The following is a 19,257-nucleotide window of genomic DNA, read 5'->3' as shown; positions in this document are numbered from 1 at the left end:
CCCATTAGACAAACATTTTATGGTCATTGAAATACTCATATATCGATCTTCAAAAAAAGCTGCAATAGTTTTCACCAACTCATAAGTGAAACATCAGGGTATGTACCCGATCTGGGCTTTCTATATTAGCTCAACATCACTTGCAAAAATGTCACAACAAATGTCCACTTTATAGGTTAACAATACAATCAGATTTATCAGCCTGTTCTACAGGCGCCAGAAAACATGCAAAGAACCAGGCCAGTCATGTATACTTACCGGTAGTCACGTATAAAGGCGGAGAACGCAGATAAACTCAACAATGTTTCAAAATTGTCAGATAGTGTAAATATAACATACATACATAAGAGACCATTGGTATATCCATATTACTATGATGGAAATGTCACAAAGCAGCCAAACAACATTGGGAAGCACTGCTCTTTGCATCAGTAAATGGTACAGTAAGCATGTCATCTTGTCTTAAAGCATTTTTTTGGTCAAGTTCTAATACGTGCAATGGTCCATCCTGCTACCGGACACAAAAAACCTGTCTCTAGGATTTTTGTGGATTAGAATCCTATGAGGTCACAAAATAAATTCCAAAAGCTAACATCCACTGGCTACACCACACCTCTAACAAGAGTTGCTTTGATTCAATTTCAGCGCAGCCTTTCAAATTCCTACATTTCAACCAAACTGCATTAAAAAAATTTAAAAAGAAAATCCTATTTGACAGTTCCTTGAGAGCCTTGAAAGTAAACACAGTTTATCAAGTGAATGGCAGCATGTGAGTGAGACAGTGCAGCGTTTGCTGTACTCCTGGTAAGGTGTTGAAAGCAAAACGCGAGGAAGCTTTATTAATCTTCAAACTCACCCACTGTGTTACAAAAAAAAAAAAAAAAAACAGTACCTGCTAAATAATCCCTAATTCGGTGGAGGTAGCCAGATACATCTGCAGAGACATATTAGAACATTACCCATCCTCCATAGCAGGAACCCCCTTCCCATCCGGCCTTTGACATAGTCTCATTAGTCTGTTAACTCCGGGGAAGTTGATACGGGACATCGGGGAGAGATAGAGTAAAGGCTCCCCACGATGCATATGTTCAGGCAGCGCTGCATGTCTGGTGGACACACGATTCGACCTGTGATGGGATGATCCATGGCTCAGAAGTCAGAGAGAGCGACTACAAGCTGGAGGGAAAGAGCCAACTTCTTTAGCAGAGCCATACACTAGTGCCAGGACACCCCAAGTCCCTCGCACACATGTGTACAGGTTGTGGAAGGAGGACACTTTGATCCACATGCAGATCAGCTAACAAATGCTAGTCAGTGTTACGCTGAACTGATGTGGTGGGTTGAGCATGACAAATGAAAGAAAAAAAAAAAAAAAGAACAGTCTTAGTCGAAGCACTGGTTTAGTGTCTGGTAGTGCGTCGTTCTGGGGAGGGGATGAGGGTGTCCATGGTGTGGCGCCTCTACATGACCTCACTGCTGATCTCCTGCAGACGGTGGGTGTCGGGGGTCCAGCTGCACGTACGGCCCTCGTTCTCCGAGCTGCAACGCTTCTTCCCCACAGAGATGCCGCCGTTACATTCCGTGCCGTCTCCCTGGGCGACAGCGTCCTCCTCTGACAGCTCTCGCTTCACCCCCACCTCCATAGGGTCATCCGCCACATCTATGACACACACACACACACACACACACACACACACACCACACACACACACACACACACACACACATCACTATAAAATCCATTACAGCCACACAACCTGGCCTTCCTAACCACAGAGACCAGCTGCACAGCAGAGGCTAGAAGAAGACATCCATGTGACAACAGAACCTAATGCAGGGCCACAAAACTGGAATATCCAGACACACCCATGTACATTTGAACAAGCTTTGAACAGTGAATGTCTTTGTATCTAAGCTCAAACTGGATGTATATACATGTATGCTTGTGTGTGCATGTTTACCTCTGGTGAGCTCAGCGGTGTTTGCTTGTTCACAGCGCACCGTCTTCATCAGAGCCATGTTTCTCTGGCTGGCGTCCAGGTGGTTCACAATGGGCAGTGGGTAGTCTTTACCTGCACGCACCATACACACACACACACACACAAATATTTGATGAACAAAGAGGGAGCAGAGGGTCAAACAAGTAACACAAAGGTCAAGGTCTCCCTTGCCAGGGACTAAATCAGATGATAACATGTTCATCTTCACTATACCAATAGGTTTTCCAGCAGAGAAAAAGCCAGCAGTTAAAACAAATGTGATTCAGCTTACTGCAAAATATGGTATAGAGTACAGTATGGCACTTGAAATGCTTAATCTTCCATTTTTGTCTTGTTTAAAGTGCTAAGGTTGAAGTGGTCTCGACACAATACCAAGAGTACTGTACTGAAAAGACACAGTACAGTTAAACAAACTAGGTCAGAGGTCAAAGTCTGTCTCTGCTATGTAAACTTCCAGAAGTTGACACTTAGCACACAATATTAATATAGAGCGCCTGCTCCTGACACCGATCACCCAGCAGAGTTAAAGGTTGTATCAGCGATTTCAGGCCCAAAAAAAGCCCAAACATAAATGATCACATTCATCTAATCTTTCCTAACGACCCGCTAGCTGCCTGCCCCATAAGCAGGCCGTCAAAAAAACGCTGTAAACACTGTCTCTGGCAGCCTAGGCTCTGAGATCTGTACACAAAAACAATTGCCATCAACAAGGGTTGGCAACCACTCAAAGGCAAAATAAAGTGTTTCAACCAATAACCGACGAGATGCGCGTTTAGGAGAGTTTTAATTGCACGGGAGGGAGAGGGAAGGGAGCAGTGAGCTAGCTCTCTGTTTTGTTTGAACATCAACAGAAGTGACGTATCCCCACTATCGCTGATACAACCTTTAAAGCTCCTACATGAAACTCTGCTTATTCACATCCCCGATTAGAAAGAAGAGAAATAAAATAAAAGTAAGTATTTTCTAGGGAAGAGCAGAGTTATTTCCCCCCATGCATGCCCTTCACCATAGACTGCCACTCTAAGTAAAGATCACATTTTCACATTTCTAAATTAATTATCGAAGAGCTTATGAGGAAACTGTACCAATGATGCATCCTGACTGGAGCTGCACATCTTCTGGAGCATTCCAGGGCTCATAGATGTATTTAGATGGGAAGTTTTTCAGCACAGGCAAGTACTTCCTGCAAAAAAGGAAGCACAATCACCACAAGTTTACCAATGTCAATACAAACAGTGCACAAACAATAAAACAATGCACACAAAACAGTGTTACAGCATCAGGACGGCAACAACTCTTTTTCCCATGGTATTTCTCCACCCAGCAGCACAGTGTGGTTTTGAGATCTTTCTGCCAGTTAAAATTCCTCTGAATCACCACACTGCAGCTACCTTTGAACAGCGACTGAATTCCTCAAATGAAGATGAAGGGGGGGCGCAACTGGCTACAGCGCCTGTACCACATTTGGGTCCAAATGCCCACGGGGACCCGACTTCCAAGTCCTACCCGGGTCATTTCCAGATCCCACCCCATCTCTCTCTTCTACTCGCTTCCTGTCTCTCTCTTTACTGTCCGTCACATTAAAGGCAAAAAGCCCAAACCTTACGTTTCCTAAAGTGTAGTGTTCCATTATAAGAATTCAAAAGAATACAAAGAACTTACATTTTTCAAGCACTTATCATTAGTAAATAAAAGTAAATAAAATATTGGCATTACCCTTACAAAAATGTAATGTTTGCGGCAGATTTGCAGCAAACTTGTGGGTGATTTGTGGGAAACAAATGAGTTCACTAGAAAAGATCGCCAGAAGTTTGCCAGTGTTGGCTGCTAGAGGCAAACTTCCAGCAAAGTTCTGGCAACAATGAGAAGTTTGCCACTAGTGGCAAATGTGTTCGCCAGTGATTTGCCATCACACTTAGCCAATAATGGCAAACTTCCAGTGAACTTCTGGTGACAAACCTAATTTGCATAATGACATTGCTGCAAATTTGCTGCAACATAATCAAAAGTTAACCGCAACTGTTTGCCAGAAATCTATTTGCATGTGAAAATATGACCTTGCCGCAAATTTGCGGCAACTTCGCCAGAAACCTGACATTTCTGTAAGGGTAGGTGTTGCACACCAGTATATGGTATTACTGTATTACTTTCAATAGCCCTGACTGGACTGTTCTGACCTGAGGTAGTGTCCATCAGGGTCAGTTCGTCGACCGAAGCGGACCGGACAGAAGATGCGTGTGTACTGGTGGAAGAAGGCACTAGCGGACAGCCACATCCAGTTCCCCGCATTTATACTGTAGTCAGCATCCAGCAGGAACTCCTCAAACACCTGTACACACACACAGGCACCAGAGTTATACCAACAGAAAAAGCGCATGCACTCACACACATGAAAACATGCAAGCAGACACACACACACACACACACACAGAAGCCTATGCCTCCATTATGTCTAAAACATGCCAATTCCTATTCACCTTGTGACCCCCTCAAAGAGTTAGGCTTTACATATATGAAAACAAACATAAATGTCCATAAATAACGTAAAACCATTAGGTCAACATAACATCAGGTTAAATGAAGGACAAAGGACAACAAAGATTACACACATCCACACAATATACCAGCTCTATATCTTTCAGGATGACTCACATCTCTCCTCTTAGTCACTACCTAAATACCCACCCCCACCCCACCCCCGTGCTGCCCAGTCTCTGCCTGCAGTACCTTCATGCCCTCCTCCCAGCTGATCCACAGGTCTCCTCTGGTCAGGAAGCAGGCCACAGCGTGGCGGGACAGGTGGTGGATCCAGCCCTCCTGCCGCAGCTGGGTCATGATGGCGTCGATCCAGGGGAAGCCCGTCTGAGCCTATGGAATCCATGCATCAACAGACATTTTTTGATTTTGCCGACAGGATGTAACAACTCCTCTATACAATAACAATATGAACATGAAAACAGCATGAATAAAGAACAGAAAGCAGGTGTACAGCTTGCAGAGTACACAGAGTACAGCTTGGTAGGTAAACTCCTTCAAAATCTGCCTTACCCTTAAAATACTGTTTAAGGAATGCAACATTAGTTTAAAATGTACAGGGACTGATTGGACTCACCAACTTCATTTCCTGTGTCTGCCTAGGGTTGGGAACCGGGTTTCTAATATGGCAACAGTTCTGTGACTAAGTCTGTCTGGTTACGAAATTAATGGGATTTTATGTCTGGAACCATTTAATGATGCATAAGAATAAACCTGAAATGCATCTTTGCAATAACTTCCGTTTGCAGATGTGAGGAAGTCTATGGCAAGCCATTTCAACATTTACTAGCAAACTAGATAGGCTATGGTAATGTTAAGTTGACAACCATCAGTTTGGGCTATTGGGCTAAGTACCAGATCAAGCACCAGAACCGTTTTAAAAGTATCAACTTATCAATGGTATCCGACAAAGTCCAAACGATACCCCACGCTTGTCTGGACATACAGAGCGAATGTGCGGGCCCCCGTACCATTTTCCACTTTTGTAAGGCCTCAGGGTCTTCGTACCAGCCGATCTGCAGGCAGATGGGGTTCCCCATCATCCGCGTGAAATTGGGGGTGGCCAAGGCAGCTGTGTAGAAGAACTCCCTCCAGAGCACCTGGCCTTGCAGTGATACTGGAGGTAAGGAGTGGTTCTTCGACTGGGGGGACAGGGAGACGGAGACAAGGCCGCGGGGTAGAGATAAGGGAAGGAGAACGGTGAAGGAGAGAGGGAAATACAACTCAAATTAATTCAAATAATTTCTTCCCCAGTCTGTCTCTGGAGCCGAGCACAACTCAATCATAGGCCAAGTTAGTGTTTGTGTAGTATCTACTGAGGCCTGTTGAGGTCGCTACCAGAGGAGGCGCGTCCATTGAGGAGAGTGATGACCATCCTCCCGAAACTTTGAAAGGGAAATTAAAGTAACAATTTTACATACATTTGACTAACTCACTTATCAAAACAACACGCAACAAATTGCTTCTTAAGCGAAATATCACTGAAATCAGTTAAAATCCTGAAAATGACCTCTACCGTAATTGAAAATTACCGCACGGAGGATCTTCTTCCCAAAGGTCCCCATTAACACCTATTGTAAATGCTACAAATCCCGATAACCAATCAGAATTCAGGGGAACTGAATCGTGTCATAAGTTGTAATACTGTGCAAATTGGATCGCAAATTAACAATTTGCTTGGTTGTGAATAAAGCAAACATTTTATTGAGCAACTTTGTCACTCATTGGACTAATAAGCAGGTTAGTTGTGTACAAAACTCCAATGGTAGTGTTGAGGTAAGTGCATCACTGTCAACCCATGTCTCAAGTTGGCAATTTAAGAAAAACAAACAAGAAAGCAGTGAAATGCCATGACAACCACATTGCCTTGTACCCAATAAAGAAATAAGCAGCTGAATGAAGACATTTCTCTTGCCATTTATAGAATATAATTTTATAGAAAACAAATTTCAGCATGACTGGTAACAGTAACTAGTAAGCTTAGAATGACAACCTACGTTAACTCATGACAATAACATTTGTGTGCCGTTTTATATGCAACGAACATGTGATCTATCTTGAAAACCATAAATAAATGGAAAGGAAGGAATGAAGGAGAGTCAGGAAGGAGTAAGCACTGCAGTGGGTGAAGTAAGAATATTTAATGGTTGCTGTGTAGATCTAATCCAGTCTTTTTGATACTTTTCGATATCATGTCTGTGTTACATTTTGGGTTAAAGGCTACTGGGCTGGGCATCCACTGCAGTTGCCTATCTGGGACTGCGGGGCATTGGAGAGCAAGTTGCAAAGCTGGATCTCTGTAGCCAGATAGGTTAGGATTGCGGAGGGTGCACGGTTCTCCCAATTACAAGTTAGTTTACCATCAAAATTATTTTGAAGCTGTTATATTAAGATTTGCAAACATTGGCATGGGATTATTTTTAAATCAATATTTCCTCTAGAAGGTCTTGATCAATGAGGGTTAAATTGCAAATAGTAAGCCTGCATAACTAGAGAGGTATTAAGTAGTACAGGATACTAGACGTATACTAATAATGTACCATTCTGGGGTACAATTTAATTTATTAATTTACAACACCCCCACTCTCTAAAGCCCATCCCTTCATTTACCTCCACACACCTTCCTCCGCTACTTTCAAAACCACCAGCCGCCACTGTTAATTCAGGCAACATTGTCAGCAACTTGTTTGGCACGAGCGTAATCTGCAAGGCTTAATCTCAGTCGTCTTATTCCTTACAGCTGAGTCATTAGGCATTTTACAGATATCTGCTTTAAGTCACTCAGCTGCTTAACACAGAGACAATCTCTTAAAGTCATAGAAGTTGACTAAAAAAGGATGAACTAAACATGCACAAAAATAATGGAATAAACTTAAATGTGCACAAAAAGGGCCTACGGTTGTGTGGTGGTGAGGGCAGCACTGACCTGTGCATAGATCTTGGAGAGTCTGTGGTAGAAGGTGCGTACAGAGAGGCAGCCCAGGCTGAGGTAGGGGCTGAGGCCGGTGGTGCTGGGCAGCAGGGAGTTAGGGATGGTGCGCGGCTTGGAGAAGTTGGCCACCCAGCCCTGGCGCGCACACAGGCACACACACACACACGAAATTAATCAGTTAATTTGTTACAAGAAATGTGGTAACATTCTTAGTATTGAGGTTTTGGGATTCACCAGAATTGAGAAAAAAGATTTTGTTTTATTTAACCCTATTTACTCCTATTAAGATTTGGTAATATACTGTACAACTGTGCATATGTAAATCCATACAAATACAAAAAAATCAAATACTGGATACACTTCTAAGGGAAAAAAACATGGACATAGACACAGCACGTGTGTCAGGCTCCCTAAAGGCTAAGTATGAAATAAATGGTCAACTTAACTATTATTATGTTGTCATGTAGCCTATTCTTATTGGGTTGTGATATAGAGGGGAAAGATTTCTGTATGGGTTCTGTCGGGACTCGGGAGTGCTTGTAATTGTGTGTATGCTGGTTATAACGTTCATTAGCCGCTAAGCTAGACTGTTATATGCAGTCACAGCCGACGCTAGGTCGTTTTTTTAATGAACGGAGACTGTTTAAGATCTTCCAGATGAGAAAAGTTTAGAGTGTTGCTGTTGGCAGTTTCACACACACTGTAGCTACTGTTCACATGAAAGATGACATTGCTACTCATCTCCACACAGCATCTCCCTTCCTAGTATGATGACTTGGGGCAGCCGTGGCCATGTGGCCGTGGTTAGCGCTTAGGACTTGTAACCGGAGGGTTGCCGGTTCGAACCCCGACCAGTAGGCATGGCTGAAGTGCCCTTGAGCAAGGCACCTAAACCCTCATTGCTCCCCGAGCGCTGCTGTTGATGCAGGCAGCTCACTGCGCCGGGATTAGTGTGTGCTTCACCTCACTGTGAGTGTGTTGAGTGTGTTTCACTAATTCACAGATTGAGATAAATGCAGAGACCAAATTTCCCTCACGGGATCAAAAGAGTATATATACTTATACTTAGTTTATGCTTAATGGATCAGATTTTTATTTTCCAATATCCAATGTTGTAATTTGGGCCAATATGGAACCACTACGATCCTGAGTATCAGATTGGCGCATCCCTAGGTAGTATAAAAACCGGGGCATTGGAGAGCAAGTTGCAAAGCTTGCAAGAGTCCTCAAAGTCATTCACCTTATTCATGAAACCCTACTGATTCATCTTCCGTGCATCTCTTAGTTCTGCAGTCTCAGCAGGCTAACTAGAATATCCTTCAACTTATATTTCTTTCCAAATGTTGACAATTCTGCACTCAATATGGATATTCTATATGTATGTGCTACCTGACTCTGGAAGTGCCTCTCCAGCCTTTCCAGGGCGTGGCTCTCCCCTCCTGGCCACAGCACCTCGCTGTCCACCTCCAAGCCCAGCTCAGAGAGGGACGGCACCTGGTAATGCTCTTCGCCACCTTCATTGCTGGGCATAGGGCACTTCCTGTAGGAGGATGACAAGTAACTCAGTGTGTTTACAATCATGTTACGGAGTGATTCTGCTACTTGAGAAAGCTTAAGGTTCAGAGTAAGCTGTAGCCCCAATGTTCAGCAAACCCCAAGTGCGCACATGTATACATCCCACTACTGCACACCACTCTAAACAACAAGCCTATTTTTTAACTGACAAATGGGAGAGAAGGGTGCTATGGTGCTGCACCTGCCCCAAATGTAGATATACATGCATGCGCTCTCTCTCTCTCTCTCTCTCTCTCTCTCTCTCTCTCTCAAAGATCAGATACAAACACACCTGCTGTGAAAAGCGACAGGGGTGGGCTTGGGGTGACCTACTCTTTTATCATTGATCTTGCTGAGCACAAGCCAGGCATCAGAATGAACAGCTGAACAGCATGCGACACAAAATAAACAGCATGAGTATGCTCCCTCTGACACACACACACACACACACACACATTTTTGCTGTTATTTTCAGTCTTGGGAGTCACTCAGACAAAACACACAGGCGTTCAGCCACGCCTGGTTGGCCACTTTCCCCTGTGTATCTGTTGAGGAGTCACAGCTCAGCCATGTTTGCCCAACCAAAGCAGCTTGCAGGCTTTGCTGTTCTGTTCCCTCGCCACCACCCACAGCACATTGGGAGGCAGGCCTAGCGCTATTTACACCATGACACAAGCCAAGCATCAATTCAGCAGGGACACAAACACATGAGAGCAATCTATAAATTACAAAACAAACAAATGTGTGGAGATAGGTGTTAATTTCCTCAGTAACATAGCTGATGGAATCCAAAATCCAGTTTCATCCAAAAATAATTGGTATTTCCTAATGATTGCAGTCTAATGCAAACTGTGAAGATGCTTAGGAGAAAACATTGCTCTATTGACCGGTAGTCCTGGCTTTCCAGTGAAATTTAGTTGATTACTGTGGCTGTAGGATTTATAGGTTTACATTTCAGGCCAGGATGTGTGGTCAGCGAGTATCTTTCTACAGTTGTGTGTGTGTGCGTGTGGATGCATGTGTGGGTGTGTGTCAATGTCAATGTCAGGAGTAGCATCTTCTGGTTGTTATCTGGTTGTTGTTAACCATCTGTCATCTGTCACTGTATTTGAATCTCTGAGTTCTTTGATCTTTGTATGCTAGACGTGGCCTCATAAGGCTTTTTTACATGAAACATGTATACAAATATCTGCTGTATAGGTGTGTCTGTCCACTTACTGGATGTCCATATCTGTGATTTCACGTGCAGGCACGTCTGGCTCCCCCAGAATGGACAGCACCTGGAGGAACTTCTTATAGGTCAGTGGTGGCTGCCCACCATTAGCTTTGATTATTCTGAGATGAAAAATACATACAAAAGATATCAATATATGTCTGATTACAAAGGTCCAAGACCTGCAAGACCAGCAAAGATTTATGTAAATGTGCTTTCTTACATCAATTATCCTCCTTATTTGTTTGCACAAAACAAATATTGAATACTCATTGTTCATTTCTTGAAAGCTTTGTTTGTTGAAGACAAAAACATGCTGCCTATTATGTATTATGTCAGTAGGGTTGGGCACCGAAACACGGTTCTAATATGGCACCGGTGCTGACAAAAACGGTAGTAACTGCATCGAATAACAACGTGGATTTCGGTGCCTCATTTCGGTGCTTAAATAGCGTTTTTTTTATTATTATACGAGCCATCACTGCATGTCATGCACCATCTCTAACGTCTTGCTCTGATAGCAACACATCCAGATACAGTTAGCTAACATATGATAAACACTGGATGTATAAACCAGAGGGGTGCACCACATAGGCAAGTGGACAGTGTTTGACAGCTTGCGTGAGCCCAAGTAGCTTACTTTAAAGCGATATCGAGAGCTCCTGTCAAAATCTAGCAGTGGGCCTAACTACACACAAGCAAAAGGCTATAAAACAACATCAACAGTAGGCTAGCCTTTACATTACACAATATCCTTGCTAATGCGCTAACTGACATTTATTTGAAATGTTATCAGCAAAGTTGTAGGCCTAAGGTGAAAACTTTTTCACGGTGTGTTAAACAACATAATGGCATGATATTAATCTTTCATGTGCATGAGGCCCATATAGCATCACAATGAATAAGAAGATCATGTTAAAAGTTAGCTGGCAAAAAAAATAAATATGTAGGTTACATACCTGATGTCACTGAGCTGTCAAAGAGGCTACGAAACCATCTCCGTACGTTATCGCTAATTAAACTCAGCTGACTGGTGTTAGCGCATAGCCATAGTTGCTGTTAAAATGCCTACTAGGCTAGCGCTGGGAATCTAAACACTTCAACACCGAAATGTAGCCTAACATGTTCAAAACTACTGCGTGTTATGGGTTAAGACATGAAATTTCTTGAAGCATTTGGGAACACACTGAATTAACTGGAAAGTAGAGTCCCTGTTAGATTAGCTTGCTTGCAAATGCCGTTGTCCATGACCTGGCAGTTTTATGGCAAGCGGTTTTAACATAGGCTACATTATGGCAAACCGCCTACACTGGGTAAACTTGAAAGCAGAGCTCACCATTGTGTGTGCATGCATGGCAAGCTGTTTTAACATTTAAATGTATTATTCGTAGGAGCAATACACGGGTTTCCCGTTTACCAACAAAACTAGATGCGCGCGCAGCCGTGGGGCAGAAGACGCTTGGTGGCCGTCCACAACGTTCTAAACTTAACCTAAATAGTAGGCTGCTGTAAGCTACAATCGGATTTTTTTGTATACCCCTGTTGTCTCAGTGATAATAACATCTCATTTCAGACTATATTTCAAAGTTTGCCGTTCATTTGCATTATTAATATAACATCATATTTTGTCATTTTTGGCAAAGACATGCATTACGTTAGGGATATTGAACATATTTAACATTCTCTAACCATTCTCTAACCACGTGATTTCGAATTGGTGCAGTTTTCAGCACAAAAACTCATTTTATTCTTTTGCTCTTTTGCATTGCTCTATGCTGTTCTATGGTGCTTTCTGCCTCTTGGTTGCGCACACATTTTTTCGTGACGTTGCATAGAAATCCATGTATGAGATATTGATAGTAAATTGAATATAACAGTTCAATTTCATGTTCAAATTTGTCTTATTAATAAAAAAAAAGCAATTCATGCTTTAGACCATTTTAATTTAAAACATTTTAAAAACAAAGTACCGGTTCAGGCACCGTTTCGGCACCGGCACCGTTTTAAAAGTATCGATTTAGCACCGGTATCAGATAAAACCCAAACGATACCCAACCCTATATGTCAGGGCTCACTCCCTACCTCTTCACATCATACAGGGTATGTGCCACGCAGCTGAGCACCCCGAGACCCAACTCGCTGGCCATGGCGCGCAGCTCCTCATCCAGCCGCTTGTAGTGGGGCTCCACCTCGGCATCGAAGCTGAGCTGGGTGATGCCCCACTGGGCCACCAGGCGCCGCAGCACGGTCTCATGGGTGCCCTGGAGCACGTAGAGACGCGAGCCAAGCCTCTGCAGGCTGCGGTGGAGGTCCTCCAGGCTCTGCAAGATGAAGCGCCAGCGTAGCGCCCCCATGCGCGTGCTGCTCTCCACGAAGTGGCGGTCCAGGACGAATACGGGGTACACGGCCGCCGACGACTCCAAGGCCGCCACCAAGGTGGGGTTGTCATGGAGACGCAAGCCTTTGTTGAAAAGGTGGATGGTGCGGTGAGGCATGGCAGTGGTGGCAGGGACTGTCGGAGGAGGCTTACTGCGGGCCACAGGCCCTTCTGACAACTGTAGAGGAGAAGACCAGAAACTTTTTAAAAAACTGCTCATCTCATCATGTTGACTTAACATATCTTTAACTACACAAAGGTCTTCTTTACTATTTGAACTACACAAAATCTAACACATTGCGAACGTGAATCATGAGGGCATTATTAGACAATATGCTGTTGTTCCATGGAGGCATCTTTTTTCAGTTGTTTTGTAAGCGTTTGGCGCGCTGTTTGCGCCTCGCGGTTTGTAGGCTATGCCTGCTGCGCTTCAACTTTTAGCCCAGGAGATCTGTGCGTCATTTATCCCAATAGTGCACCTCGCGTTTTACAAGTGACAAATCCGTGCACCCAAAGAACAGCCGTGCTTTTCATTTAAATGTACGTGCAAATCCACAGTTAAAAAAGAGAAACTAACAACGGCCTAAAGATAACACTCTAACATATATAATAACAAACCGTAGGCCTACCCTACCCTTACAAAACTAACTGCAGTCATGGTACAAACACAAAACAGTTTTCCTGTATGAAGCCACAGTGCACAATGTTATGTGTCCAAAATGTTGCATTTCGACAGAAAAGTCAATATAGTGCAATGCACTTTTTACAAGTACAAAATATTGCATCTCCTACATATTACCTGCAAATAAATAAATGAATAGTTTTGCTATTCAGACACCTGAAGTTGTGCAGTTATTTTTTATTGTAACGTTAGCGCTAGCGTTAGCAATAACAACTAGAAAACGCAATTCCAGGGAATTACCAGTGCATGAAAATGCAAAACATATAGTGTGAAATATATTGTTAAAACCGATGATGTGCTAATTTGCAACCAACATGATGAGGTTTAATATAGTTGAAATGACTGAACTAGGTAGATGAGGTTTAATATAGTTGGAATGACTGAACTAGGTAGATGAGGTTTAATATAGTTGGAATGACTGAACAGTTAAATAGGTGGATAGTGTAAAAGGTTAAATTATTTGCTAGGTAGATGAGGTTTAATATAGTTGGAATGACTGAACTAGGTAGATGAGGTTTAATATAGTTGGACTGACTGAACAGTCAAACAGGTGGATAGTTTAAAAGGTTAGCCTGAGAAACTGATAGGGTGCAGGTGGCCTGGCCACCTGGCCTAGGATTCTAATTGCTTAACGGCAGTCTTAATAGAGCCATATTGTATGCTTAAAGCCTGAGACAGAGTATATCGTTTAAAAGTTAAATGTAGATAGTGTAATGGATGTTGATAGACAGAAAGTTGAATGGATGTTGATAGGCAGATTGTTTAATGGATGTTGATGGATAGTTTAATGGGTGGATGAGTGAATGGTTTGAAGAGGATGAATGGATAGAAAGTTGGATGAAATGTGTCTTATATCCTTGTAGAATGGAGAGACAGAGAGAGTTGGTCTAGTTCGGTAGAAAGCAGTTGATACAGGTGCAATCAGTTGAACTGATTCTTTGATGGGGCCTAGATGAGCAGCTGGAAGATGATACAGGTGCAAATCAAGTTAATTAGTCCATTGTGATGTCATCAGCCCATGTTAAGTCTATGGGGATTTTATAAAAGTTAATAATTAATAGTTTAAAAAGTATAAAAGTTACAAAGATGAAAAATACAAAGCCCCCATGTCCTAAGTAAGACCTACGCAACATAGTTTGAATGAAGTTTCTACGTTAAACGGCTGAAGCTGCATTAACTGCGTTAAAAGAAGAAAAATAAGAAGAAGAAGAAGAAGAAGAAGAAGAAGAAGCCTAGGAAGAACAGTACAGTGCATTTTCATGCACTGTAATAAGAAGACTTGGAAGAACAATATAGTGCATTTTCATGCACTATAATAATATTAATATTAAGAATAATTCGGATAACAGTAGAGTGCATTTTCATGCACTCTAATAAGAAGAAGCCTAGGAAGAACAGTACAGTGCATTTTCATGCACTGTAATAACAAAGGTTTCCCCACTGGCGGCGTCTGTACCAGGTCAGTACCGACAGTTCCATTCACAAACTCAACATTGCCCCGCTGACCGGTTTCCCTGGAAAGATCATCCGCATATCTATCTGTCGGTCATTACATGGACGAAACCTCGTTTCGATTTTAAATTTCGACGCTGTTCTCTTGTCTGTCGGTAGACAGCTTAGCTGGTCGGCTTGCTACAGAGTCAGAAGGGACGCTGCTCTTCCGCTTGACAGCTATTGGACAACATATGGTATATAGGGCATATACCATAGATATGATATGCCCTATTGGGCAGGCTGTCTCGTTGGAGTAGGTAAGGTATTGACCATAAAAGCCTCGTCGGCAGACAAGTGTTAACACAGAGTGCTAACAAAATAAATAAACGTAATTTAGGAGATATCATTAAATTCACTTCACTTTAAAGTTAAGGCTAATTTTAATGGTTTGACATTTTCCAAATGTTAAGTCATTTAAAAGTTCAGCGTCATTGCACTTATGAATATGGAATCTAAACACTTTAAAGCACCCAAAGAGTACAGACACAACAGCAGTGTTCCTCAGCAGAAACGTGACTGCAGAAGTAGGTCAAATGCGGCAAGTGTAATATAGGTCAAATCTTGCCGCCTAGAGGTGATTTTTTGAGAAGGCATCCATGAGACTTTGAAAGTTTCACACGCGCTTTAAAAAATAAATAAAACACACTGTAGAGAGAGGACTGCCTGGCAGTTTACACATTCTACATAATGTGACCTATGTGACCAATAGTTAATCACAATTCAACAAGCTTGTAGCAGCAGCATGTTTTAATCCTCTACATAAAATAACCCGAACACTGACAACTGTTCCCTCTGAATCAATAAAGCCTGCTTTGACAGTGACAGCACACCACACCCTCTTGCCTCATACTGTTGATCTGCATGTGATGCACACAGAACACCCTAAGCTAAAGATAATGCGTTAACTGCCAGAACAGGCCACTCACGAGTCACGTTGCAGCCGGGCCTAAGCTTCTGAGCCTGCTCGTGTTAGCTGTGACAGAGTGGCAAGGAGAGCAGTAGGGTAGTATTACAGGGATTAGCTCATTCAGAGCAGTCTACTGGGAGAGGACAGTTATGCAGCCTTTTCTACACTTGTTTTGACACTCTTACTATACACATCTAGTTAGGTCTTTCACAGCATCTTTCTTTAAGTATAATATATGAAGTATATAATATACTCTTTTGATCCTGTGAGGGAAATTTGGTCTCTGCATTTATCCCAATCTGTGAATTAGTGAAACACACTCAGCACACAGTGTACACACAGTGAGGTGAAGCACACACTAATCCCAGCGCAGTGAGCTGCCTGCAACAGCAGCGGCGCTCAGGGAGCAGTGAAGGGTTAGGTGCCTTGCTTCAGCCGCTTCTTACTGGTCGGGGTTCGAACCAGCAACCCTCCGGTTTCAAGTCCGAAGCGCTAACCAGTAGGCCACGGCTGCCCAAAGGTGTCTGTCATTCACTCAAGAAGACATACACAGAAGCATGTCCTTGACTGGCCAGCCCGCCAACACCCACCATGTGACAAAAAAAAAAATATATATATATATATATATATATAAATAAAAGTACAGTACAGTTAAATGTAAGTTGAAAGGGAGAAATAAAAATTGGGATTGCACCATAATGACTGCTCTCAACTTGCTTGGCTTAGCCTTCAATATGGCATGTGTTGCTACATTCATGCATTCATATAGTCTCACTGACTGCACAGTCATATTTCCATAATCATTATCTTTTAATATTAACTGTGAGCTGATTTTGGTGTCATACATCCACAGGATACCACACTGAAGTGCCTAAAACAGCGACTAACATCGACAGAGTTAAGAGGCTTGTCAAAGGAAAGTTTATGATGGCTCAGAAGAACAAGGTTCATTAGTTTAGTTTGGGCTGAATGGATGTCTGAGTAGTAGAGGAAAATTATGGATGAGGCACAAGAAAATCTACAATGCATTGGGCAAAAACAAAATCCACTCTACTAGATCTCAAGACTCAAACAGGCTAATGATCCACTCCTTGGCATTCATGTCCATGACCTATTCCTTAAACTGGCAGGGCTTGCACTGTTCTTAGTATCTGTCAAATCAATACCATGTCTGTTGCCATTTTAAATTGACGATGAACATCTACAGCACACACACACACCTCTTTCAACTGAAGTGATGATACTTGGGGCAACATTTTAAGCAATGCTGTTGGGCAACCACATAACCAATTCCATTTCTTCTGATTGGATCATCATGACAATTTGCCTACTGATGATTACATTTCTCCAGAAAAGTTGATACCCAATATCAATGGGAACGTGCACCACAACGAGGAACATTGCAACATTGCTCAAAAAGTATCATCAACTTTAAGCTAAATCTCACAAGTGTCTTTCTGGTTGGATAACTTCAACAAAAAGACAATTCAGTGGCCTCTTTTATGCAAGGATCACGTATCGAATTAGCCTGACGAGCCAGACCCACAGGCTAGTATCGAATACATTAGTGATAATAATGTTCCACATTTAGCAAGGACGTGCTACGAAAACAGGCTACCCTAAACATCATGAATAAGGACACAAACATACTAGATATCACATTGCAATTATCTATGGCAATCTATTGTTATCGCAAAACCACTTTGGATCAAGACGATCAAGACAAACATAATGATTGCTAAATCATTTTGAGATTAACAAATACCTAACGTTAACCTGCTGCAAGCACCCTGACACAGGACATGCAGAGGCCAAATTAATGAGATAGATGCAACATATTTTACGTCATAACTCATCTTTAAAATCCATTATTTTCTAAGAAATAGCATTTAGGCTACGTTAACATCACAATCAACGAACCTATGCCCCCTAACCCGAAGATGTAATATTCAATTACAGCTGAAAATGTTCTCAGCCTACTTACCTTTACAAAAGGACGAAGTGTGTGTCAAGCAAAAACCTGATCTTGTGCAGTTAGCGTTAGCTAACGTGATCAGTTTTGTAACGATATCTGAACAGAGAGCGTGCCAGAAGATCCACCAGCCAGAGCACAGACTAGAGGTGGGCCCCAGGACAATGGCAAGTAAATGCCCATCGGAACTCTTCAAACGTACGACTTAATGGTAATGTTATGTACAATATACTGATTTCACAACCTTTTCACAGGTCCAGAGCCAGCCATTTCAGTCAGTGGAGCTGCAGATGCCCTCCAGCATTGTTGGGACAAGCCATTTAATAATTTTCAGGAAATCTACATTAACTTACAATTGTGTCACTTGAGGTGCACAAATGTCCTCCCGAAATCACATTGATGAAATACTCGATAACACACTATGTAGAGATTTTACAAAACCTTAGACATACACTGGATGTCTTACTAAAAATACCTTGAGAACGACCACCAAGTACTTCACCCCTTTTTTTCATGGTAGCGTCCGCTTGGGTTTTGCTCTCACTCGACCATGAGAGGTCACCCGCTCCACGCTCCACGCTGATGTTATGTGGACGAGCTCTACCGGGATACAGCGTCGCGGAGTTCGCATCGCATGCTAGTGCAGTGGTTTTCAAAGTGGGGGCCGAGAGGGGGTGCCAGGGGGGCCTCAGGAAGTTGGCAGGAAAAATAAAAGCAATAAATAAATACATTTAAAAAAATTCAAATACCTATTACTATGAGGGGAGGCTTTTATACAATTGCATTATAATAATTTGTTGCATATCTGAACATTATATTTTCCATGATAATTACTGGGAATAATAGTAGAGTGATAGCTCTCATATAGCAGAAAGCCCCAAATGCAATTTTTACACACTGCATGCTCCATCGTGAAATGCTTGTGGCTAAAATAATTATTACTGTAGGATTAGGTTAATGTATTTTTACATTTGCCGTAGTATTGTCGATAGGTTTAATAACACATAAAGGGGGTCCATGGCCAGAACCTAGTGGTATTTGGGGGGCCTTGTTGTGGAAAAGTTTGGGAACCCCTGTGCTAGTGGATCATCTAATTTGTAGAACGCATGCGTTTTCATCAGGATTTTGAAACCAAAATACGAAATAATTTGACATATGTAGGCTAACAGATGATTTCTCCTCCCACCATCTCTCTGCGGTAGGCCTATAAGAATGATGCACGAAACACACCACGAGTTTTGCTGTTTTGTTGCTCTCTGATAAAGAAAAGTAAAGAAAAATAAAATAGATATCAGGCAAGGGCCAGTCGCGTACAGCTCCTTTGATATGTGGCAGTCACAAACAGTTCATGGGCCCAGACCAAAAAAATCACTTATCACCTAAGGCAAAGTTTAGTAGCCAATCATTTTTGGAATCGTCCATGTGTGATCATGGATGGATTACTGAATGTATATAGTAGTATAGTATAGTATAGTATAGTATAGTATAGTATATACTCTTTTGATCCCGTGAGGGAAATGTGGTCTGCATTTATCCCAATCTGTGAATTAGTGAAACACACTCATCCCACAGTGAACACACTAGTGGTGCT

General features: G+C 42.4%; 1 protein-coding gene across 2 annotated transcripts; it reads right to left on the bottom strand.

Moving 5' to 3' along the window:
• cry4 (cryptochrome circadian regulator 4) lies at positions 1 to 18,228 on the bottom strand. Of its 2 annotated transcripts, none has more exons than XM_076267700.1 (11): positions 18,142 to 18,228; positions 12,317 to 12,789; positions 10,240 to 10,356; positions 8,857 to 9,007; positions 7,462 to 7,602; positions 5,507 to 5,677; positions 4,728 to 4,868; positions 4,178 to 4,329; positions 3,086 to 3,183; positions 1,962 to 2,072; positions 1 to 1,660 (listed from the first exon to the last, which is right to left on the bottom strand). In XM_076267700.1, exons 2-11 carry the CDS (start codon positions 12,727 to 12,729, stop codon positions 1,461 to 1,463), a joined length of 1,695 nt encoding a protein of 564 aa, XP_076123815.1. In that variant the 5' UTR covers positions 12,730 to 12,789; positions 18,142 to 18,228; the 3' UTR covers positions 1 to 1,460. The 2 variants fall into 2 exon arrangements, with proteins under 2 accessions (XP_076123815.1, XP_076123814.1); XM_076267699.1 differs by lacking the exon at positions 18,142 to 18,228 and adding an exon at positions 17,679 to 17,947.
• Between the last annotated feature and the right edge of the window lie 1,029 nt (positions 18,229 to 19,257).

This window comes from Alosa pseudoharengus, unplaced genomic scaffold, assembly GCF_046254945.1.
Source record: "Alosa pseudoharengus isolate Yale_2024_CS ecotype anadromous, Long Island Sound unplaced genomic scaffold, YU_APseudo_1.1 YU_APseudo_1.1_scf_5, whole genome shotgun sequence".
Classification (NCBI taxonomy): Eukaryota; Metazoa; Chordata; class Actinopteri; order Clupeiformes; family Clupeidae; genus Alosa; species Alosa pseudoharengus.
This window is presented reverse-complemented; position numbering and strand designations above follow the sequence as displayed.

Coding starts and splice junctions, on each gene's coding strand:
- cry4 (XM_076267700.1), bottom strand. CDS start 12,729: ATGCCTCACCGCACCATCCACCTTTTCAACAAAGGCTTGCGTCTCCAT. Junction 7,603..8,856: donor AGAGGCACTTCCAGAGTCAG/GTAGCACATACA, acceptor TGTGCGCGCCAG/GGCTGGGTGGCCAACTTCTC. Junction 2,073..3,085: donor CCAGTCAGGATGCATCATTG/GTACAGTTTCCT, acceptor TGGTGCGTGCAG/GTAAAGACTACCCACTGCCC.